Genomic DNA, 25368 nt, shown 5'->3' with positions numbered 1-25368 from the left:
GAGCTCACAGCCCAACACCGTGCAGGACCATGGCAATGGCCACAGAACACCAGGATAGGCAAAGTCGCCACTGGCGCCCTGTGCTCTTCACAGATGAAAGCAGGTTCACACTGAGCACATTTGACAGACATGACAGAGTCTGGAGGCGCTGTGGAGAGCGATATGCTGCCTGCAACATCCTTCAGCTTGACCGGTTTGGCAGTGGGTCAGTAATGGTGTGGGGTGGCATTTCTTTGGAGGGCCGCACAGCCGTCCATGTGCTCGCCAGAGGTAGCCTGACTACCATTAGGTACCAAGATGAGATCCTCAGACCCCCTTATGAGACCATATGTTGGTGCGGTTGGCCCTGGGTTCCTCCTAATGCAGGACAATGCCAGACCTCATGTGGCTGGAGTGTGTCAGCAGTTCCTGCAAGACGAAGGCATTGAAGTTATGGACTGGCCCGCCCGTTCCCCAGACCTGAATCCGAATGAGCACATCTGGGACATCATGTCTCGCTCCATCCACCAACGTCACGTTGCACCACAGACTGTCCAGGAGTTGACGGATGCTTTAGTCCAGGTCTGGGAGGAGATCCCAGAGGAGACCATCCGCAACCTCATCAAGAGCATACCCAGGCATTGTAAGGAGGTCATACAGGCACATGGAGGCCACACACAATACTGAGCCTCATTTTGACTTGTTTGAAGGACATTACATCAAAGTTGGATCAGCCTGTAGTGTGTTTTTCCACTTTAATTTTGGGGGTGACTCCAATTTCAGGCCTCCATTGGTTTATAAATTTGATTTCCATTGATGATTTTTTGTGTGATTTTGTTGTCAGCACATTCAACTTTGTACAGAACAAAGTATTCAATGAGAATATTTCATTCATTCAGATCTAGGATGTGTTATTTGAGTGTTCCCTTTATTTTATTGAGCAGTGTATTTTATTCAGTTGAAATACCAAAAATATAATTTTGCCTAACTAATTATGAAACCGTACTGAAAAGTGCAATAGTTATATCCTTATAACACACAGCTAAATGGGTGATTCTATGTGATATAGTTAGTGTATAATAAAATGGAAATACCTGTTTAGAACAACTGTACATAGCCACCACTTAAAGGGTTCTATTATACATTGAATGTAACACTTTGATAGCTAGCCTTTCCTGTTATCTCTATGGAGGGGAGCCTTAAAGAGGGTTGCCTTGTTATAGCGATCTCCTGTAAATAGCCACCATTCTAGAAAATAGTCACATTCTTCAATTCTTAGGTTATGCTCCAATGATGAGTACTTGGTGGGCTTTTCATGTTCCAGATTTTCTGCAGCATTTCTGCACCTATTAGTAAAATTAGGTAACTTGCATTTTTTATTCTGTTTTTGAGCACTTTTTTACATGTGTTTTTCATCCTGTTTTTGACATTACTGTTTTTGGTATGTCATGTTATAAATAAAGTAGAAAATCAAGCACACAAGACCATCGGATTATACCCCTATTATACCCTTTTATCAGCAAAGGAAAGTAAAAGGAAGGTGCTGAGCTGAGCAGGTTGTGTGCAGGCAGAAAGCCTATGAACATCTCAAGATATCAGCAGCTTCTGGCTCGTGGCTGGGGGACGATCTCCTTCTGGATAGTTGACCAAACACGCTATCAGGCTGCACTGCTGTAATAAAAAATCCTTAGGACCGAGATGAGTTGAACGTTTTTTTATTTCCACAACGCGTTTCAACGCTTTTTCAAGTGAAAAAAAAACAATTGCATAGTAAGTGTTCAAGCGCAGGGGGTATGAAAAGGCAGGCGGTGTGACACCCAGCTGCTTTGTTTTTGATACTGCCTGGTATTTGGTTTTAACACAACTTTATTGATACAGTCCTGTACGTATTACATGAATTTTTAGAGCATTTCTGCAGCGGAATTCACTAAAAACGTATATACGATTTTAGCTGTGGATTTTCCACATGTAATGCAAGTCTATGAGGGAAATCTGCACATAAAACTCAGCGTACCTGCAAGAGAAATTGACATGTTGAGGATTTCAAACACGCACCACAGCTCAGCTTACGCTGAGTAAAATAAAAAAGCACAGTGGGCACGAGATTTCTATAAATCCCATCCACTTTGCTGGAACTGTAAGACACTGAATTTTATGTACAGAGAAAATATGCAGCATCAAAAATTCATAGTGGGAACTAAACCTTAGAGATGCTTAAAGAAGCACTCCTCCCATCAAAGTTTTTATCCTCTTAATATATTGCAATCATCACACTATACAGCACTGTGTACTTACAATTGCTCATTTTGCATTTCTACCCAGCTAATTCTTCCCTTTTCTCTGCTCTATGTAGAAACAAGAAGTCTCTTTTGCCTGCAGAAATCATTCCCCTCTTCAACTCCTGACCCAGCTGCTTTGCCCCTTGCCCCCCCCCCCACGCCATTGACTTTTGCAGTGACTTGATGACTCATGCAGGGAAAATTGACCTCCTGTTGCTACATAGAGCTGAGAAGGATTCAGCTAGTCAGTTTTTAATCACGTGATGTCACAGACCTAATGGAAAACAGAAGAATTAGCTGGGTAGAAGAGAAAATGAGCAATTGTAAGTACACAGTGCTATATAGTATGATTATTGCAATATATTAAGAAGATATAAACCGACCAAGTATATAAACTTCTTTGTATGACCAATGATCCAATGCAGAAGCGTCAGTGTTCCTCCTGGTTGTTGCTTACATGCTGCAGGCTTTACGTCATAGTAGTAAATATGTCATGTGACTTCTACAACCACTGATCAGCTTGCTGTGGTTGCAGACAGCTTGTAAGAAAACACCATAGGGACTGTGGAACTTCTGTGTGCCCTGCTCCCACTTCTCTCCTGCTTTTTTATAAATTGACAGGACCAGATGCAATATTCTTTATAAAATATATATGACACTTTTGCCCTGTACTACTGTTTTTTCATTACAGAGGAAGTACCCGGTTTTGGGTATAGGCAGCTGCCTCTAAATCTGCTGGGAAAATGAAAAGACAGCACTATCTGAAAGCCACAGGTGCCGACTCAGATTTTTTTGGTGGCAATGAATGGAAAAGCCTGCTTCATAGAAAGGTCACTATTAGTGAGGGTATACCCTCAAAGTGTGTTTGGGCTGCTAGAAAGATGCACTGAGAAGGTAGCAAATAAAGAACAGTGCTATTATTTCCCATTTTCAGGGTCTAACTTAAAAGAGGACACTGTGAGACGCCTTCCAAACTCGTTTAAAGTTGGACAAGAGGGAGGATACATCATTTTTTCACAATATAACTGACCAAATGGCTCGATTGAGCCAAACACCTGTGGTTTCCAGACTTCATAATGAGACGTACCATAAATTCTTGTGGCTCTTTCTGGAGACAGCTGCCTTTTCCAGAATTAAAATAAATAAAAAGTCAAGGATGAGGTATTTCTAAGGGAATTGGTAAGCCTCGTGTGGAATCTAGTAATTACACAACCAAGCTTTAGGATGATCCTGGTAAGTTTTCTCCAGATGCAATTCTGGTTGACGAAAGACGATTCTTCTGTGCAGTGGCTCAGCTAGCTTGGAAAGGGAAATGAGGGAGGTCATATAGTTGGAACCCATTCAACTCTGTCCCATCCAGATGAAGCCCATGAAATAACAGAGATGTTGGATGCATCTCCTAGGGGATGGGAAACTTTCTCCAAGGGCTAAGCAGTGAGGGCAAAGTATAAAGTCAATCCTTCATATCAACTTGCTCAAATTTAGGGCAACAATGTTAGGGGTATAAAGATTATTTTCCCCATCAGCCCTTCAACACTTGATGGATAATCTGAATGTGCAGTGGGATGGCCATGTCAGCAACATAGGGGGCATACAATCCAAGAACCTTTCTAGGCTTCTCAAACAACATGGATTCTCTCTCATGTAGAACATTTGTCATTTCTGAGGTGATGAGCTGATGGTTTTATTGATACCAACTTGGGTTAGTTACAGCGTTTTATCAGATTTTATTGAATTTTTTAGGAAGAAGTAGTGATGGAAAATTCTTGCATTTTGATTTTTTTTTTCTGGTTACAGAGTCTCCTGATAGAGTTAATTTTACATTTTCATCAGAATTTTATAGACTCTAGGATACGAAATGTGTTTAATTTTTTTAATTTCTTTATTTTTAATTGGAAAAAGGGGGGTTATTTGAACTTTTATATTTTTTAACCCTTCTTTTGGAGAGCCTGTTTTCGCCTTTGTGACCAGGCCAACTTTTTCAATTCTGACCAGTGTCACTTTATGTGGTAATAAGTTACTCTGGAATGCTTCAACAGATCCCACTGATTCTGAGACAGTTTTTTTCGTGACATATTGTATTTCATGATAGTGGTAAAATTTCTTCGATACGACTTGCATTTATTTGTGAAAAAATCAGAAATATGGCGAAAATTATGAACATTTTGCAATGTTCAAACTTTTAATTTTTACGCCCTTAAATCAGAGAGACATGTCACACAAAATAGTTAATAAATAACATTTCCCACATGTTTACTTTACATCAGCACAATTTTTGAAACATCATTTTTTTTGTTAGGAAGTTATAAGGGTTAAAAGTTGACCAGCAATTTTTCATTTTTCCAACAAAATTTACAAAACCATTTTTTTTAGGGAACACATCACAGTTAATGTGTCTTTGAGGGGTCTATATGACAGAAAATACCCAAAAGTGACACCATTCTAAAAACTGCACCCCTCAAAGTGCTCAAAACCACATTCAAGAAATGTATTAACCCTTCAGGTGTTTCACAGGAATGAATGGAATATAGAAGGAAAAAATGGAAGTTTTACTTTTTCCCACAAAAATGTTTCTTTAGACCCCAAATTTTTCATTTTCACAAGGGTAACAGGAGAAAATGCACCATAAAATTTGAACACCGATACCCGATATGTGGTGTAAAACTACTGTTTGGGCGCATGGCAGTGTTCGGAAGGGAAGGAGCACCATTTGAGTCTTGGAATGCAAAATTGTCTGGAACCGATAGCAGACACCATGTCGCGTTTCAAGGGCCCCTGATGTGCTTAAACTGTGGAAACTCCCCACAAGTGACCCCATTTTGGAAACTAGACCCCTCAAGGAATTTATATAGATATGTGGTGAGCACCTTGAACCCTCCGGGGCTTCACAGAATTTTATAATGTTGAGCCGTGAAAATTAAAAAACACATTTTTCCCACAAAAATGTTCTTCTAGCCCAAATTTTTTAATTTTCATAAAGGTAGCAAGAAAAAATGGACCCCAAAATTTGTTGTGCATTTTCTCCTGAGTACGCACATACCCCATATGTGGTGGAAAACTACTGTTTGGGTGCACAGCAGGGCTCAGAAGGGAAGGGGTGCTATTTTGACTGGAATAGGTTGCGGACACCATGTCACATTTGAAGAGCCACTGACATGCCAAAACAGCAGAAACCCCCACAAGTGACCCCATTTTGTAAACTAAACTTAAGGAATTCATCTAGGGGAGTAGTGAATATGTTTTACCCTCTGGCAATTCACAAACTTGTATAACATTGGGCTGAGTAAATGAAATTTTTTTTCCACTATAATGTTGCTTTGACCCCAAGTTTGCAATTTTCAAAAGGGATAATAGGAGAAAACGAACAGTACAATTTGTTATGCAATTTCTCCTGAGTACATCAATACCCCATAAGTGGTCGAAAACAACTTTTGAGGCACAGTGCAAAGCTAAGAAGGGAAGGAACGCCATATTACAGAGCAGATTTTGCAGTTATGGCTTGCGGGTGCCATGTCACATTGGCAGAGCCCCTGAGGTCCCAGAACAGCAAAAACCCCCATAAGCGACCCCATTTTACAAACTACACCTCTCAATGAATTCATCTAGGGGTGCAGTGATCATATTGACACCACATGTGTGTCACAGAATTTTATACCATTGGGTGGTGAAGAAAAATAATTACGTTTTTACCACAGAAAAATAGTTTTAGCCTCAGATTTTACATTTTTACAAGAGGAAATGGGTCAAAATGGTGCCAAAATGTGTCACTTAATTTCTGCTGAACGTGGCAATACTCCATATGTGGCTGTACAGTACTGCTTAGCCACACGGGGAGACTCGGGAGGGAAGGAGCTCTATTTGACTCTTGGAAAACAAATTATTGTAGAATAGTTTGCAGACTCCATATACAGAGCCCCTAAGTGCCAGAAGAGCAGAATCCCCCCTCAAGTGAACCCATTTTGTAAATTACACCCCTCTTGGAATTTATCTACAGGTGTAGTGATGATTTTGACTCCATGGGTGTTTTCTAGAAACAAGCAGCAACGGATGTTGCTGAGTGAAAATTTCAAACTGCCGTTGTAGTGCCCAGTACGTTGTAGTGCCCGTACATTGCAGTGCCCAGAATGTTGTGCCCAGCTCGCGCTTCTGGAGACACGTACCCGTAAATTAGGCGGGCTCTCAATTGTAAAGTGCTATATAAATAAAAAAATATATATATTATTATGAGGGCACCCACAGTACCCCATTCAGTATGATGGCCCTCACGGCCCCCCACTCATTATGATGACCCGTACAGCGCCTCACTTGTTAAGATGGTCTTTACAGTCCTCACTTTTATTAAGCCACTGTTAAAAATCATATGGCTGAGGAGCTAGTGGGATACATGTGGAAAATGGCTGTTCCATGTGTAACAACATTTCTATGGGTCTCAAAACCCAATTGAGACCCGTAGAAAAGTTGTTATGCATAAAATGGCCATCTTCCACATGTACCCTGCTACATCCTCAACAATAGGATTCTTAATGGTGGTTTAAAGAAGTTGTACAGTACTTTATATTACCCCCTAAGACTTTTTGTAATTACCTTACGTTGCTGATGATGCCTGTGAGCGGCGCTATCGGTGGCCGCTCACAGGCATCATGTGACACCGCGCTGTCGTCGCGACAAGTGAGGCGTGACTCAGCGCTGGGGTCCCAGTGGTGGCTGCTGGGTTGTGGGCGGGGTTACCCCCGCATCACACCCAGCATCCACCGCGCGCTTTCCCAATGAGTGAGGAGAGGCAGAGCACGCGGTGGATGCCGGGTGTGACGCGGGGGGTAACCCCGCCCACAGCCTGGCATCCACCTGGAACGCGGAAGACAAAGACCCCCGGCTGCTGCCAGCACTTGTCATGACATCAGCGGATGTCAGAGCCAGCTGCAGCCTGGGGTCACGTGCTGCCTGTGAGTGGCCAGTGATAGCGCCGCTCACAGGCTTTATCAGCAACGTAAGGTAATTACAAAAATCCTTAGGAGCCCCGGGGGAATACATGGGGGGGGGGGGGGGGGTAATATAAAGTACTGGACAACCCCTTTAATAAAAGTATTGTTTTATGGATGGTAAGTACCACTTTTCTGAATTGAATGGAAAATTTAAACTATCTATCTATCTATCTGTCTGTCTCTCTCTGCTATAAATGTTACTGTTCAACAATAAGAAACAACAGGGAGTTACAACCCAATAATGAGTCAATGCAACAGTAATACATATAAAACATAATAACATTTATTTAATCAATTAAAAAACAAGCTAATTGTTAAGGTAATGGTGAAGAGTAAGTGATGATAAACACAATTGTGTGACAAGTTTGCCACTTACATAGAAAAGAATTGCACATATGGTATCTAGACACCTAGGAAAATAAGTAATAGCATCTTCCATATATAGGGGGTAATCAGAGTGTATAGAAAAAAAAATAATAATTATACGGTCCCTACGTGAATGAATGTTGCTATATGGGGGACAAGTACTCCATAATACTCGTGATGCAATCAGATCTTAAAGGTGAACCCCAATACTAGCCAAAGTGCCCATGTGTCCATAAAAGCGCAGTGGCATATAGGGTCAATGGCCTCACCCATAAAGTGCCGCAGTGCCAAGTTAGTCAGAAACAGGAGCCCCTACGCACGTTTCGCGTAGGCTTCGTGTTACTGTTACTACACATAATGTACTTCTAATTAACACATAGTGTCAGCTTCTTCACTGTCAGATCACAATGTCGCATGGGCAGGGACAGAGAAGAGAGGCTACTCCAACCACAGGAGAAATAGCAAGGAGTGCAACTACAGATGAAGTGGTAATGCATTTACATTTTTAACCCATCGGCATACGTGACGTGATCGCGGATGCCAATGGGTTGTAAAACACCCCTGTGCCTGTCATTACAATCCTCCTGTGAAAGTCAGCGTTTAACTGGTGTTCATAGCAGACCATAATTCCAAAAAATGAAAATGTTGCGTGTCTCGGAAAATGTCAACAAAAACTTTTCTTTTTTTTTTTTACAAATTTTTGATTTTTGTTTTGTTTTCACCCCTTCAATAAAAAAAACTATACATGTTTGGTATATGCGTACTCGTTCTAACCTGAAAAATTGTATTCCCAGGTCAGTTTTACCATATAGTGAATGGTAAATAAAAAAAAAAGAAAAACAGATATTGTGGAATATCTGATTTTTTTTTTTGCAATTTCAACACACTTGAAATTTTTGTTTCCCATTTCCCAGTACACTATGTGGTAGAATTAATTGTTTCATTGTTTCATTCAAAAGTACAACTAGTCCTGCAAAAAACAAACCCTCATACGGCTATATTCCTGGAAAATAAAAAAAGTTATGGCTCTTGGAAGAAGGGGGAGGGGAAAACCAAAAATGGCCATGTCATGAAGGGGGTTAATGAATGTATATACAGTTCTTTTCACCCGCTTTATTGAGTGTTGAATATTTTTTTTCCCTGAGAAAACTCCCTTAAATAAAAATATCTAAATAAAGTGTTACCTGGTTCCGCCTGTTCTCAAGTAGTGATGTCTCATACAGTTGTGCATTGTGTAGTACAATCCCACAAAATGCCAGATAAGCAGCAAAGTCCTAAAACATACAAAAAATGAATTAGAAATATTTATAATATGAAAAACATATTAAATTGATCCTTTTTGCTGCCTAGAACTATTTTATGTCACTGTCAATATTGACATTACATATCTGGTGCATGGAGAAAAATAAGACAAAAACCTGCTGGACCCTGTTCACATTTGTGTTGTTACATCTGCACATTTTATAATGGAAAATTAAGCAAGTGCTTGACCTCCAACAGTTCGGATACGGTCAGCGCCAGACAGACCCTACTTACTGTAATATGCTTGTTCCAGGTTTTCGTAATGGTGTGTGACATTTTACGAGACACAATAGGGGAACATTAACATGAACCATGAATGACATAATCTCATTATTATACTTATGTTCCCAATTACTCTTTGAATATGTAAAGTATGGACTCAATTCATCAAAGCTCTCACTCCAGAATTCTGCATTAAAGCTTTGAAAAGTCACAAAATCTAGGTGCAATTCGGAGTAGTGCATACATTTTGGGACTTTGGCTTTTTCATGCCAGTTTCTCCCAGCTCCACCAAAATGGGTGGAGCAGGGGCGCGGTGGGGTCGTGACACCACAGCTCATCTAACGGAGGTGCTGGAGTACTGGAAGGACTGGAGTGAGATTTCTGGCAAAGTGCACGGAAGTGGACAGCACTTGTCAGACACTCCAAATTCATGAACAGTCCACCTCTTCATGAATCAGGAGCGTCTGACTCCAGCACGCCCCACATCAAGACCAGCGTGAACAATGTCAGTCTTGATGAATCACACCCTATGTGTCTATCCATGCTGATTGTGTACTCAATGTTTTTTGTGAAATGAAATGCTCCTTCAACTATAAATAACAGGCACATACTGCAGCTTTAAACAAAAAACAAAAAAAGATAGCTGAATGGATTATTAGGTAATTATTATATAACATCATTAGGATCTTGGCCTCTGTTAATAGCCCATGCAATAAACATTTGGAAACCCTTGTCTATAAGACAGCTATTCACTTAACAAATGCCTAGGCAGCCATTGTTTAGAGATACAGGTGCTTTTATGCAGTATCAATTTAACTTTGACATAAGAGAGGTGAAAGTCTTGACTCGGTTCATCAAATTTCCAGTTAAAAATCAGTTTCAGGTTAATTGGTAAGCAATTCATAACCCACAGTTGGTGTAGAGATCTGAGGTTGTGGGTTGTAAGTAATCACCTAGGCAGGTTAACGATGCAACAATATTTTATTGACCACAGCCATGGTAATAAAGCAATTCCAGGTAAATGGCCAAAATACAGTTCTCTCAGTCCTTAAGTTCCCAATCTGGGTTCAGAAGTTCCACTGGCTTTGTATAAGGCCATACTCACTGTCTTCCAACTTTTGGTTGGCCCACAGATTTTGTATCTCCAGCCAGTATAGTCTGTAGCCACAGTCCATGATCCTCTATCCAGTAGCAACAGTTCTTTTAAGAAAGTTTAAATGCAACCGACATAATCCATAATGGTAACATGTTTATCCACCCATCCTTCCAAGTCCACGGTCTCCATCCTCTTCCTTCAATCCTCCCACCCAACTCTTTCTAAAACATGACTCTCCTTTCTTTCACTGGGCTCAGTCCCCTCCCAGGTCAGAAGTGATCACCCTCCCCCTTAAGCATTTACTGTTAGCTAAAAACAATGAAGAATATTCTAGAAGCCTTCATCCGAGACTGCATGTAAGACCCCATGTGGTGACGGCTCCACTGTGTCTACAATCTACACACACATAATGAGATTATTGTCTGTTGCAACAATGGTTAGATACTCCTGAAATACAGATATCCTGAGATACAAATTAGTGGAATGCTGGACATTTTACAAGTGAATCTAGTGCACATACTAACAAGTTAGCAGAACTATATAAAACATAACAAGTAAATCACTAATAAACACAATAATAATATTGACAAAAATGGTGGTCCATTGCTGGAAAAGTATCATAGTCTTTAGTAAGTGGGCAGCTCCTCACATACCTCCCCCACCAATCCTCGTCCTAGGTTGTGATGTGGGCTAGAACGTTCCCAGCATTCTGTAGCAAAATGCCCCATGCGGCCACAGTTATGGCAGTTTAGCCCTCCTCGCCCCAACACAGACCGAACTTGGGGGCTTGGGAAACCTCCCCCTCTTCGTGAAGTCCGAAATCCCTGCAGTTTCTCATCTGGCCGATCCATGGGTCTCGATGGCCTCCCTGTAAAATCCTGTTCCTGACTCACTGGGGCTGTACTTCCACATTGCCCTGGTCGATTAGCAGACCAATCATCAGCCAATCTTGCAGCCTCATCCAGGCTGAGTGGTTTTCTATCTGCCACCCATTCTTTTAAATTACCTGGGAGCTTTGACATAAATTGTTTCAGCATGACTATATCCATTACATGCTCTGCTTCCTGAGCCCTTAGTCCTTCTATCCACCGAGTTCATGCCGTACGTAGTGTGTTAGCAAACTCCCGATGCGTGTGTGCAGCAGGCTTGTTAGTCTCCCGAAACTTCCTCCGATAGGTTTCCGGTGTTAAGGCATACCTCTCTAGTAATGCACTGCGAATGGTAGAGTAACATCTCTGATCCCCAGAAGACAAGTTATTAAAAGCTTTTCTTGCTTTTCCGGTCAGGCCAACGCTCAAAAATCTGGGCCAGTCACTAACTGACACCTCGTGCAGCAGGCAGAGGTTCTCAAATAATCGGAGATGTTCATCAATATCTGAGGTGTCCTCATTAAACTGTGGTATATCCTGGTACCTTAAAGATGCAGGCCCCTCTCTCCTGTTATCCACTGTCATCTGCGATGGGGCAGATGGGGTTAGTGCTGCATGCACACCCAGAAATTTGTTTAACACTGCCTCCCGCTACATCTCCGTGGCCCACTCTCCTAGCGCGTCCAGCATCCTCCTCAACTCAATCGGTCCATCCTCTGTCATCTCTTTAGCCAAGTCACCGCTCGGTAACTTTCCCTGGTATGCTCTCCAGAGATAGGTGATCCCACCACTGCCACCACTTGTAGAGATCTGAGGTTGTGGGTTGTAAGTAATCACCTAGGCAGGTTAACGATGCAACAATATTTTATTGATCACAGCCATGGTAATGAAGCAATTCCAGGTAAATGGCCAAAATACAGTTCTCACAGGCCTTAAGTTCCCAATCTGGGTTCAGAAGTTCCACTGGCTTTGTATAAGGCCATACTCACTGTCTTCCAACTTTTGTTGGCCCACAGATTTCGTATCTCCAGCCAGTATAGTCTGTAGCCACAGTCCAAGATCCTCTATCCAGTAGCAACAGTTCTTTTAAGAAAGTTTAAATGCAACTAGCATAATCCATAATGGTAACATGTTTATCCACCCATCCTTTCAAGTCCACGGTCTCCATCCTCTTCCTTCAATCCTTCCACCCAACTCTTCCTAAAACATGACTCTCCTTTCTTTCACTGGGATCAGTCCCCTCCCAGGTCAGAAGTGATCACCCTCCCCCTTAAGCATTTACTGTTAGCTAAAAACAATGAAGAATATTCTAGAAGCCTTCATCTGAGACTGCATGTAAGACCCCATGTGGTGACGGCTCCACTGTGTCTACAATCTACACACACATAATGAGATTATTGGCTGTTGGAACAATGGTTAGATACTCCTGAGATACAGATATCCTGAGATACAGATTAGTGGAATGCTGGACATTTTACCAGTGAATCTAGTGCACATACTGACAAGTTAGCTGAACTATATAAAACATAACAAGTAAATCACTAATAAAACACAATAATAATATTGACAAAAATGGTGGTCCGTTGCTGGAAAAGTATTATAGTCTTTAGTAAGTGGGCAGCTCCTCACAGTTGGTATCTTTGGTTAGTTGTAAAAAGATTTTGACAAATCCTAAAATTCTGATAACTTTAAGTTCAGTTCATATTATCATCATGGCATCCACTTTTACAGGATCCATGACAAATATGATCAATCTGCTATACTCCAGTTCTATACTGATAGAAGTCAGTGATAATGAATCAATAAGATTTATTTACCTATTTTTGTCAGATTTAAAAGTACAGCATGCTACATTACTCTTCTTTTAAGGGCTTGCTGTATAACATGGCCGAGTGCTTTCTGATATTTTATTTGATAGCACTCGGCCAAATGTTTTAGTATGGGACAGCGCAGATCTGTAATTGTTTTCTCATGCCGATTCAGCATAAGAAAATAACTGCAGCATGCTGTGAGTGCATCTGAGAATCAGATCACACGCACCCATACAAGTCTATGGGTGCGTGTGAAACATCGGACTGCACTCGGATATCATCCGAATGCAGTCTGATCACCGCAAACAGACAATGGAGAAGATGGACAAATTAAGTTCTCAATTTTCTCTGCACCTGTGATCCGATTCTCTCATGGGAGAGAATCGGATCACACTTAGGTGATACCCAACTTCGCCCCCTCCTAATGTCAGCAGCTCACTGTTTATAAACATTGTATATACAGAGCCTGGTGGGGGCGGGGTTAGCTTTCTGAGCTCTGCTGTATTGCTAAATCTAAGAATTATGATTGTATCAGAACAGCTGCACCCTGTAAACTAAGTGATACATTGTTGGATTCAGGGTCTCTTTGCCTACATCATGCTGCTCTCAGATGAGGTAGAAAAAACCTGCTGACAGATTAAAATCCGGCCACTTTTAACCTAGTGGTATGTCTTCTAGAGCAAGGAAACCTAAAAATTGTGCATTTGGCGCTATTCATACTGCCATTCATGAGCCATCCACTGCTTTTTTTTCGGTAATCTGTAGCCATAAAAAAATGCAATCTTCACAGAACAAAGGAAGAACTTATTATAAGTTAATGAGGTTCATCACAATTTCTGCTAAAGCTGCCAATGAGGAATAAAGTAAATAACAGCTGAGCTATAGTACCCGAGAACGGCCACTACACAATCTTCAGAGCTATGGTGTCCCGGGCGCTGATTGATTTTGGCAGCTGCAGAACATGCAAATAGCTGATTGGCAGAGGTGCCTAGTGTTAGACCCCCACCAATCTGATATTGATGAACAATCCTAAAGATAAATCATTACTATTTACGGTAAGTTGTGGAAACTTCTTTAAGGATCTTAACAAGATTAAAAGGTAACAGTTACATGAAAAAGTAAGTGAACGCTTTAGAATTACCTATTGTTCTTCATTGACTACTGGTAAATATGGACTGATTGTTATGTAAGTCATAATTATAGACAAACATCTAACTACACTAACAACGGAAACAGTCGCGCTATTCATGTCTTATAGACCACATTGAGTAAACATCCCAAGTGCAGAGGAAATAAGTAAGTGTATCCTTGAAAATAATAATATTTAGATCCCCTCCACCAAACCAAATTTGCACACGTTTGATTAAGAATTGCAGATAATTCCTCCCTGAAAATATGTTTCAGTTCATCTGTATTTCTGACGTGCCTTATGTGCACAGAGCTATTCAGGTTATGCCACATCATCTTGATAAAGTTAAGGTCAGGTCTCTAACTTGGCCAAAATGCCCAGCCAGAAACTCATCTCCAGGCAGCCTGTTTGGGAGTGTTTGCCCATCACCAGTGTAAAGCGCAGTCTGGCTGGCTGAGTGTCATGACCTTGAGGCAGCATGGGAAGTAGTGGCTCTCCTTAAAGAAACCAGCTGAGTATGGAGTCTTAGTGGTGACACTAAAAGGGAAAAAGTATGCAAATTGTCTCTTTCAAAACAAAATAAACAAATATTACATGTACCACTATGGAGAGGTAGCTACCCTGAAGACAATAATGATACCCTTTAATGAGCATTCCTTCATCCAAAGACAGAGACTAATAAAATTCCATACTCAGTTGCTCTCTTTACGGAGAACCAGTACTCAAGGTCATAGCACTCAGTCAGCCAGACTCTGCTGTACACAGATGATGGGCAAGCTCTCAAAACAGGCAGTCTGTAGATGAGTTTTCAGTCTTGCTATTTATCACTGGTCATGTTGCAAGGTTTGGTAAAAGGCTAGACAATGACTTAAGGGTTGCTAACTCTCTAAGGTGGTACTTGTGAGATTATTTTCGCACAGAATGAAATAAACTAAATTAAATACTTTATTCCCATGGAGCATTGCCAAAAGGACTCCATATTTAGCTGATCTATTTAAGGAAAACCAGTTCTTCAACCACATAGTGTGCTTTGGGTCATTGTGTTGTTGCATCACCCAAAGCCTTGACAACTTGAGGTCATGGACTGCTGACCTTACATTATCCTGTATTATGTTTTGTATGCATTGTTGCTTCAATGACTGCAAACCCTATACTATGAGGATCCCTCTACCATACATCACAAATGGGAAAAACTTTCAGTGCTAGTCTGCAATGTTCATTTTAGGATGCTGGTGTACAATTGTGCCATTGTTTTATTTGCTCAAAGAACATTTTCCAAGAAGTATTGTGGAACATGTATGTGGTCTTGGGCATGCTTATAATGGTTCACAATGTTTTTTTTTTTATAGCAGCACTTTCCACTGTTGTTTAATGGACCCCATTCTTGATCAATGTTTATCTAGTAGTGGACAAATGAACAGAGGTTCTTGCAGTTTGTGCAGTCTTTAGGGTGGGACCCCTACACATAAGAAGAGTAGCAATAGTCCTGAGTTTTCTCCATTTATACACATTTTATCTGTGTATTGATCTACACCAGGGTCTTTAGCAGTACTTTTGTAGCCTTTTCCAGCTTCATTGGTCTTTAAGCATCTCCATACATCTTTGAAGGTCTTCTGAAAGCTGTTTGCCTAAAGGCATGGTTCACACTAACTAATCTTTGTTGAGAAAAACAGATTTATCCATAACCACAGAAGTCATTAACAGAAGTTTGCTTGCTTTTTCTTGTTGGTCTATGAATGTTTGCTCAATGGTCAAGATTTACCAAACTAACCAAAAATGTCTTTTATAACTATCACTATATTTGTTTCGTGTCTTAGCCTCTTTCAGGGCCTTTCCCAACAAGGGGATGTGACTTTGCTAAAAAGGGGAATGATATAGCAGCATTGGGTTGTGGCTTATTGTGTGACACTGTTCTCCAAAAAATAAAGTTAGACTAAATAGTCTCAAGATGCACCAAATTTATCAAACGGTATGTACCACTGTGATATGTTTGGTGCATTTTAAGACTGTCTAGACTGAGTTTGCACTGTCTATATGTTAGACAGTACTGATAAATATATCCCAAATGTGTTTAATTAAAGATATTTACAAACAATGTCATTAGAGATGAATTAGACGGTGAAATTCAGTTTGCATCAAAGTTATTTGATGTTATTTGAAGATTTCTTAATATGCTCTGGGGTTTCTCTGGAGGAAAACACTCAATGAATACTCACCTCGCTGCTCACCCGTCTCACCACCTGTGCAGCCAGGCATCCAGTCCTCCTTGCCTCTCCTTTTTGCCTTGCCTCATCGCATACATCCTCTTCGGGTTGCATGACTGTGACTAGGCCTCACACATCACTGCCTATTGTGCCATTGCAGCACCTGTCATGACGTCATGATGCTCTAACAGAAATCGCCTGAGGCTTACCTCACGTGATGCACATTGTGATTTCATGACAGGAGTTGCAATGGAACATACTGCAGTCCAATCAAAGGCCTACATGGTGCCGGAAGCCCAAACGCAGTGTGAAGCAGGCCAAAAAAAATGTGTGCAATGGGGGAAGGCAAAAAGGAGGGGTGCGGGTGATTGGAAGGCGGGCAGCAGGACAGGTGATTGGTTAGACGAGTGTTCATTTTTTTTAACATCTGTAAAATTTTAGATTTTTATACTACTATGACAAATCTTCTCATCTCTACATGTAATCAATGCAGAACTCCAGGTAATTTCAAAGGGTCACTTACTTTTTCTTGCAAATGTATTGTGTTAAAACAATAGCGCAATATTTGGATTGCTACAACACACTTTTCTTCTCAGTTTTTGAAAAGTTGTGTATTCACACATACAGAAGATTTCTTCGCATTGCAAACATTACCTTCTCATCTTGCTCAGTAAACGTCCCGTTGCTGTCAGACTTCTTATTGATTGCCTGTGCTACTCCAACCACCTGATTGAATCATTAAACAAAGAAATATTAGAAAATTTGTAACTACATGAATATGAACAGTAAGTAATAAAGTACACAGAAATACATAAGACAGGAAACATGAAAGCTTTATGATTTACATTCCAAATGCATACAAACTATTAGTCTCTGACAATTATACCATTATTACTATGAAAAAAAAATGGACATCAAAGACATAAAAAATGGCAGAAGTCTGGCTTCTGTACTTACGTTAAGGAAAACCTTAATTTGCATTACATATGAATAACGCGACTACAAAACAAAACAGAATTCAGTCTATCCCCATCCTATGTAAGGTTCATTAGCACAAAGCAATTATCAATTGTGATCAATTGCATGGATTCAAGTGTACATCCATGTAACAGTTGGGGAAGCACTAGGAAAATCTAACAGGATGGAATCTGTTCTAAACATTAGCACTGACTATTGTTATGAACGTGGCACACTCACATACGGTAACAGGAATAAGGAAGACCTATTACATAGACACCCACACTCTACTGGTCCCTGTACAGACTAGACAATCCCTAGCCGCACAACTAAAAACACCACTTATGACCTGACTCCCTAAAAGGCTGTCGAATGGCGTTTCTCATACCTCCTGAGGAATGGGAGGGGAGGCCGCTACACACTGATAACAAGGGGAGAGGAAACTGTGCAGGTGGACACTAAGACCCAGGGTGAGAAAATTTAAAGCACATTCATAAAGGGAAGAGAGGGAAAACTAAGGAGAACCAAAAATAAATGAAACAAAAATAACCTCCTAGAACTCTAACTGTGGTCAAAAGGAAAAGGTGCTGGGAAGGTAGACAAACAGACACTCAGGCAAACACGATTTATATTCCGGCTATCAGGGAAAATCCTGTAGCTGAAGGGCTGGAACTCCTTAGCACAAAACCACCTAGAAGTATAGCCAGAAAGGAAGTGCAGTGAATGGTGAACATATAAAATGCAGAATGCATTAGGGCAAATCAAAAAGAGAAAATAAGAAACACCTGGCGAGGAGCAAACCAAGAAGGGAAAACAAACACAATCAAAACCATCAGCATTTGGACAAGGAAGAAAGGGCAATATCTCAGCAGACAGGTGGAACTGGTTCGCTGCAACAGGTCACCGGATCGAATCCCCAAACCAAGCCATGACAACTATACAGCGAAGTAAACAAATTATAAGGTTTAGGCCAAATTCAGACGTCAGTGAAACATGGTCCCAATATGGCACATGACGTACAGACTGGCTGTGGGTCTCCTGACACACACTCAACAGTCTTATATATTAGTATGGGTGTGTTAAGTTAATTGGGAGACCCACAGGTAGTCCGTACATAACAATCTGTACACAGATTGCATTTCAAAGAGCTCTGAATTCAGCCTTTGATTTGGCATGTTTTGAAGTGTATGATGTGTTTATAAATCATAGGAAAATTGTCACAACTTATCAGTGATAATCAGTCGTAACATTAAAACCACTGACAAGTGACCTGAATAATATTGATTATCTTGTGACAAAGATATTCGTCAAGGGGTGGATAAAAAAATTATCAGACAGCAAGTGAACAATCAGTTCTTCAAGTTGATGTGTTGGAAGCAGAAAATTTGGCAAGCATGAGAATCAAAGAGTCTTTGACAGGATCCAAATTGAGATGGCTAGAGGACATGATCAGAAAATAAGTCTTCAAGGGAAAGCAGTGATTAGTACCTATCAAAAGTGGTCCAAAAAGGAACAGCGTCAGGATCATTAGTGCCCAAGGCTTACTGATGAATGCTGGAAACAAAGGCTAATCTGACTTGTCTTATCGCTTGAAAGAGCTACGACATTATAAATTGCTGAAAAAAATTAATGATGACAGTTAAAAAAAGGTGTCATAACAAACAGTGCATCACAGTTTGGTGTGTATTAGAGTCATGTTATCACAGACCAGTCAATGATGACCCCTGTGAAGAGACTAAAGCACATACTGTATATAGCCATGTAATCATCAGAACAAGATCATAATGGAAGAAAGTGACCAATTCTGATGAATCACATTTTCATTTATATCGACTGGACTGGATGCATGTAGGTCACTTATAGAGGGAAGAGATGGCACCAGGAGTCACTATTTACTAAAAGAGGCAGTGTGATGGTCTGGGAATAGGCAGCTGGAAAACATTATTACAGTCCATGTTCACCCCTTCATTACAACAGTATTCTTGAATTACAATGACCTCTTTATGTAGATAATTGTGCCCTTCCAGATTGAAAAAAAAATGTTAAGGAAGGATTTGCAGAACATGACAAAGAGTTTAAGATGTTAACTTGCCCTCCAAATTCCGAAAATCACAATCTGATCGAGTCACGTCTTTGTAGTCATTTTGATCTTTTGTGGTATACATGTGGACCATGGTGTGGAGGTAAAAGTAGTTTAAATCGTAGCAATTCCCTGCTGTTTGTACATTGTATTACACCTTAATCCAATCATACTTCAGCTTACAGTGAAACAAGAATCGAAGACTGTGGTTGCCCACGCATGCAGTATTACATACTGACCACACGAATGGTTGATCATGTAATAGCATGAGTTTGTTTAGTTATCTGCCAAGAAAAGGACATGAACCTGACCAACATAGTACTGTAAAAATATACAATCTTTATTAGACAGTACAAATGAAACACAATAAGTATCCAAAATGCAAATATACAAAGAGAGTTAAAAACTAAATCCACATAACATGACTTAGTGGAACATCACAGACCCCTGCATATATTGAAATAAACTGCATATCTCAAAATAAATCACGCCTATGAAAATACAGTGCATGTGTGGCACCCCAGGGGTCTGGTTTTCCACAGTAATGTAATGTTATGTCTGAGAGCAGGTGGGAGGTCCTTTGGTCAGGGATCCTGTGCATGCCACACCTCCTGCCCAGTCTTGGGAGGGGAAGAACTTCCCCTGTATAAACCCTGGGCTGAGGCAGGGTTAGTCAGTCAAGGAGAGTAGAGACAAGAAACAGCAGAAGCAATACTACTACGAGTCAGGGGCTGGCAGCTGCAGAGCTCGCCCTGACTGAGAAGCTTTCTTACCGGACCCGGCATCCGAGGCTGTGGGGACTAACTCTTACCCAGCAGCAGAAGCCGACCGGCAGGGGATTTCAGGTCCTCAGGCCCAGAAACCCGAAGGCACGGTCACACGCGTGGGACCAGCACCGCCATCGTGGAGCGGAAGCCATTAGAAGGCCCCGAGTCACCGGCCATACGGGTGAGCACCACACGGTACACTCAGGGACGTGGGCTACTTATATCCGCTTCTAGCAAGGTAGCCAGAAGAGTACAGTCAGTTTGGGAGGCCTACAACTCCGCCTGGCCAGGGGAGATCCCATCTGCTCAAGGACTGACCAGGCCCCGTTCACTAGCAAGTACTCCGGGAGGGTCTATCGTTGTTACCAGTAAAGACCCTGAATTACACCGCACCGTCTCTGAGTGGTTCCTGCTACCCCCATCATCCACATCTGCTGCCCTGAGGCCATACCCCTCCCGTTGGGGGTTATACCATCTACGCTGCACCATCCATCCACCGGCCTCAGCGGACTGTCCTGCAGCGGCAGCTCCATAGCTGCATTCAACGGGTGGCGTAGTCGTCCTACATCTACCGCTGTTACATCGCCGCTCAGTTTGACTCCCTGGGCACGGACCGGGTCACCGCCACGAGACTACAACCCTCAAGAGATCCGGCTCCGGGTAAGCTCCCGCGTGCGCAACGCAGCGCGACACAGGCCCAGGGGCGCGTCAACTTTGGCGTAGTCGGCAGGATTTCGTGCCCGCAACCACCGGGTACTGCGTGCCTGAAAAAGAGACTTTTCAAACTTACCTGTGGTGAAGATTCCCGCCATCCGGCGCCATCTTCAGCCTTCTTCCCGCCATCGGTGAAGTTTCCCGCCATCCAGCGCCATCTTCTGCCTTCTTCCCGCCATCCGTGGAGTTTTCCCGCCATTGGACGCCATCTTGAGGACGCCGCGTGGGAAGAAGAGGGGCGTGGACTCCGAAAGCGCGCGAGAACTGAAGCCCCGCCTCACGTCCGGACGTTGCGTAAGGTCCTGGAAGGAGCCCAGCAGACGCCGACGTCACAGGAGCGCGACGGAAGGTCCTCAACCCTGACGATCCACTGCGGAGCCGCGGCCTACGGAACAGGATCATCGCAAGGTAGGCCACGGTCCACTAGGGGGGAGGAAGATGTCGGATACGGAGGAGAGCTTCACTGCCTCAACCCCCGCCAGCGCTACCGCTGCTGCAGTTATGCCCTTCACCATGCCCTATATCCCGGGAGCAGCTTGGCTACCCCAGTACTCAGGGGAGTCACATACCCTGCATGACTTTAGAGAAAAGCTGGATAGCCTCTTCCAGGTGTACCCCCTCACAGAAGAGCAAAAAGTGAGCATCCTGGTGGCCCAACTAACCGGGGCAGCCAAAAGGGAAGTAAAATCCTGGCCACCTGGGAGGAAGACTGTCGCAGGGATACTAACCCGGCTGAAGGACACCTTTGATACCCACACCTCAGCCGAGATTAAGCTTAGATTCTACGGGTGCAAGCAGCGAGCGCATGAGAGTATAAGGGACTATGCACTAAACCTACAAGAGGCCCTGAGGGCCATTAAGCAGACCGACCCTGATGGAGTGGGAAACGAGGACAGGCTGTTGACCGAACAGTTTATAGAGGGACTGTATTGTAATACCCACCGAACCCAGTTGCGGGCAATGGCCTTACAGGATCCCCATCTGGGCTTTGCACAGTTCAAGGACAGAGCCATCCGGGTGCTCCGAGAACCGGCACCGGGTGGTGTTGTGACCCACAAGCGCCCTGCTATCACTTACCACCAGGAGGCGGCGCCCTTGTCGGCAGGGCCTGTGGGAGCTGATGCGCAGGCTTTGGACAATGACCCGGCTCCAGACCTACACCATCAGGTCCAAGAGCTAGCTAAGAGCGTTGCTGCGCTAACCCGAACTGTGCAGTCTTTACAGGCTTCCACCCCCAGGAAAAAGATCACCAGGCCCATCGAACTGGCGCGACAGATATGTGGGAGGACGTCCAGTCTTGCCTGTGGTACTGGATGGCATTCCCATGAGTGCCCTACTGGACACCGGGTCACAGGTCACCACCATCCCGTACGTGCTCTTTAAGCAGTACTGGAATGACTCGGATATTACCCGCTACCCTGACGACGACTTGAGTATCATCGCCAGCAATGGCCAGCCCGTGCCACAGATCGGATTTAAAGAGGTGACCATCAAAATCGGTAGAGTCGAACTGGCAGCACAGGGACTGATCATTGTAGATATTGACAAACATGAGAGTCACCCAAAAATAACTCTAGGAACTAATGTAATTGAAAATTGTCTTGCAGAGGTGATTTTCCTTTTACAGCAGGTTGCCAAGAACGCCAGCTCCGGCGAGCAGCGGGTGCTCCAGAAAGAGATCCGGGCACTGATGCGACGGCAACAGGTGGAACTCTCCGGCGGTGAGATTGGTAGCGTAAGAATGTGTGACCCTTTTCCTATTGCCATGCCCCCAAAAAGTGAAATGATGATTTGGTGCCGGGCAGCTATTGGTCTGAGAGGTAGAGATTACCAGGCAATGGTAGAACCAGTTTACTCGGACAGTAGGCCCACCATTTTGACAGCACGGGGGGTGGTTGATGTACGCCATGGGAGGGTGCCCGTTCGCATAATAAATATCGGGGAGAGGGAAGTGTACCTGCCCCGGTATGCCACGCTAGCCAAATTATATACCATTAACCAAAATTCTATACAATCTGTGGAACCCTTGCCTCCATCTCACCCGGAGGAAGGTAACGGCTCTAAGAAAAACATGGAGGACTGGTGTCAGCAACTACATCTGGGTACTGACTCCACTCCCGCACACCAGAAACAAGGAGTCTATCGGGTGGTTCAGGAGTACGAGAGAGTGTTCAGTAAACACCCGTTAGACTTCGGGCGAGTCAAGGGGGTAGAACACCACATCCCCACGGGAGACCATCCTCCTATAAAAGAGAGGTATCGACCCGTACCCCCTGCCCACTACCAACACGCCAAGGGGATGCTTAGAGACATGAAGGAGGCTGGGGTGATCAGGGATAGCTGTAGCCCCTGGGCAGCTCCACTAGTCTTAGTCCAAAAGAAAGACAACACCATGAGGATGTGTGTAGATTACCGGAAAATCAATCGTATCACACACAAGGATGCGTACCCCTTACCAAGGATAGAGGAGTCATTGGCTGCTTTAAGATCTGCTAACTTCTTCTCTACCTTGGATCTCACTAGCGGGTACTGGCAGGTTCCTGTAGCAGAGGCGGACCGGGAGAAGACCGCATTCACCACCCAGATGGGACTTAGCGAGTTCACCTGCATGCCGTTCGGACTCTGCAACGCACCGGGAACCTTCCAACGACTAATAGAGTGTTGTCTGGGCCACAGAAACTTCGAGACGGTCCTGTTGTACCTGGACGATGTCATCGTATATTCCAAGACGTATGAGGACCACCTGAAACACCTGGCGGAAGTGTTCGAAGCTCTGGCAAGTTACGGCCTAAAGGTGAAACCCTCCAAGTGTCACCTCCTGAAACCAAAGGTGCAGTACCTGGGACACGTGGTGAGCGCTGACGGAGTGGCTCCCGACCCTGATAAGATCACCGCAATTAAGGAATGGCCAAGCCCCTCCAGCGTAAAAGAAGTGCGGCAGTTCCTCGGGTTGGTAGGCTACTACCGAAGGTTTATTCCCGGTTTCACCAAAAAGGCAGCACCTATGCAGGACCTCCTGATAGGCCAGTCCCGGAAGGCCAAGAACCAGAAGCCGCCCTTCAAATGGGAGGAGCTGGAAGAAGAGTCCTTCCGCCAGCTGAAGATGGCCCTCACGGGGGACGAAATCCTGGCGTACCCGGATTATAGCCAGCCCTTTATCCTCTACACCGACGCCAGTAACATCGGGCTAGGAGCCGTACTGTCCCAGATCCAGCAGGGGAAGGAACGAGTAATTGCCTACGCCAGCCGAAAACTGCGACCCACCGAAAGGAACCCCGAGAATTACAGCTCATTTAAGTTAGAGTTCCTGGCCGTAGTATGGGCAGTCACCGAGCGCTTTAAGCATTACCTCGCTTCTTCCCGGTTCACCGTGTACACGGATAACAACCCGTTGACACACCTGGACACGGCAAGACTCGGTGCCCTGGAGCAGAGGTGGATGGCCCGTCTGTCCAACTACGAGTTCACAATCAAATACCGGGCAGGACGCTCCAATACCAACGCGGACGCCCTGTCCAGGATGCCCAACCTGCCGGACGGAGGAGAAGATCCGGAGGGACTGGAAGAAGTTGAACTCCCTGCATTCCACCGTCATGGGACTATCCAGTATTCCCACCGGGTAAGGAGTAAGCAGGCTGCTACGTTGAACCCCTTACCCCACTACAACTGGGCGGAAACGCAAGACAGCGACCCTGCCGTCCGACTGGTGAAGGAGATGCTGACTCGGCCGGAGGCTCGCCTTGAACCAGACGCTCCGGAGGAAGCCAAACAACTATGGGCAGAGAAGAGTCGACTGTTCCTTTACAAAGGGAAGTTGTGCCGCAGAATGGTTAACTCCCGGACGCATGAATTACTCTGGCAAGTAGTGGTGCCACGAAGAGACGCAGCCATGGTGATGGAGGCATACCACGATGGAGCTGGACACTTCGGGTGGAAGAAGCTGGAGTTCCTGCTGCGCGAGCGGTTCCACTGGGTAGGCATGAGGGGAACCATCGAGAAGTGGTGCAGAGACTGTGGCCCGTGCAACCTGAGAAGGAAGGACCGTGCCAGCCAGAAGACTCCCCTGCAGTCCATCGTCACCCGGCAACCGTTGGAACTGGTAGCCTTGGATCATGTAAAACTGACCCCAAGCAGAAGTGGCTACGTCTACGCGTTAACCATCGTGGATCATTACTCCCGGTTTCTGGTTGTCGTCCCCGTCAAGGACTTAACGGCTCAAACAGCAGCTAGAGCCTTCCAGCAGCACTTTTGCCGTCCACACGGGTACCCGGACCAAGTGCTGACGGACCAGGGACCTGCCTTTGAAGCGGAGGTCTTCCAGGAATTCTGCAATCTGTATGGCTGCCGGAAGATAAGGACGACACCCTACCATCCGCAAACTAATGGACTTTGTGAGAAAATGAACCAGGTGGTAATGGATCTTCTAAAAACGTTGCCCCTGGAAGAACGCAGTCTGTGGCCTGAGAAGTTGCCCGATCTGGTGGACCTATACAACCACATCCCGGTAGGTTCCACCAACTGTACCCCGGCTTACCTAATGAGGGCAAGACCTGGTAAGTTACCTGTTGACCTGGAAATGGGAGTCCTGACACCCGAGGACACTTCACCAGA

General features: G+C 43.9%; 1 protein-coding gene across 5 annotated transcripts in view; it reads right to left on the bottom strand.

Moving 5' to 3' along the window:
* PDE5A (phosphodiesterase 5A) overlaps positions 1 to 25368 on the bottom strand; it is a 505280-nt gene that overhangs the window by 211094 nt on the left and 268818 nt on the right. For all 5 annotated transcript variants that reach the window (XM_073639709.1, XM_073639717.1, XM_073639690.1 and 2 more), the window contains 2 exons: positions 16894 to 16965; positions 8791 to 8880 (listed from right to left, as the gene is read on the bottom strand). In XM_073639709.1, coding sequence (XP_073495810.1) covers positions 8791 to 8880; positions 16894 to 16965 — 162 coding nt within the window. The remainder of the gene's footprint in view (positions 1 to 8790; positions 8881 to 16893; positions 16966 to 25368) is intronic.

This window comes from Phyllobates terribilis, unplaced genomic scaffold (assembly GCF_046119375.1).
Source record: "Phyllobates terribilis strain yellow unplaced genomic scaffold, ASM4611937v1 Scaffold_1__5_contigs__length_1240528914, whole genome shotgun sequence".
NCBI lineage: Eukaryota > Metazoa > Chordata > Amphibia > Anura > Dendrobatidae > Phyllobates > Phyllobates terribilis.
The sequence above is the reverse complement of the archived record's forward strand: the minus strand, read 5'-3'. Positions and strand labels throughout refer to the sequence as shown.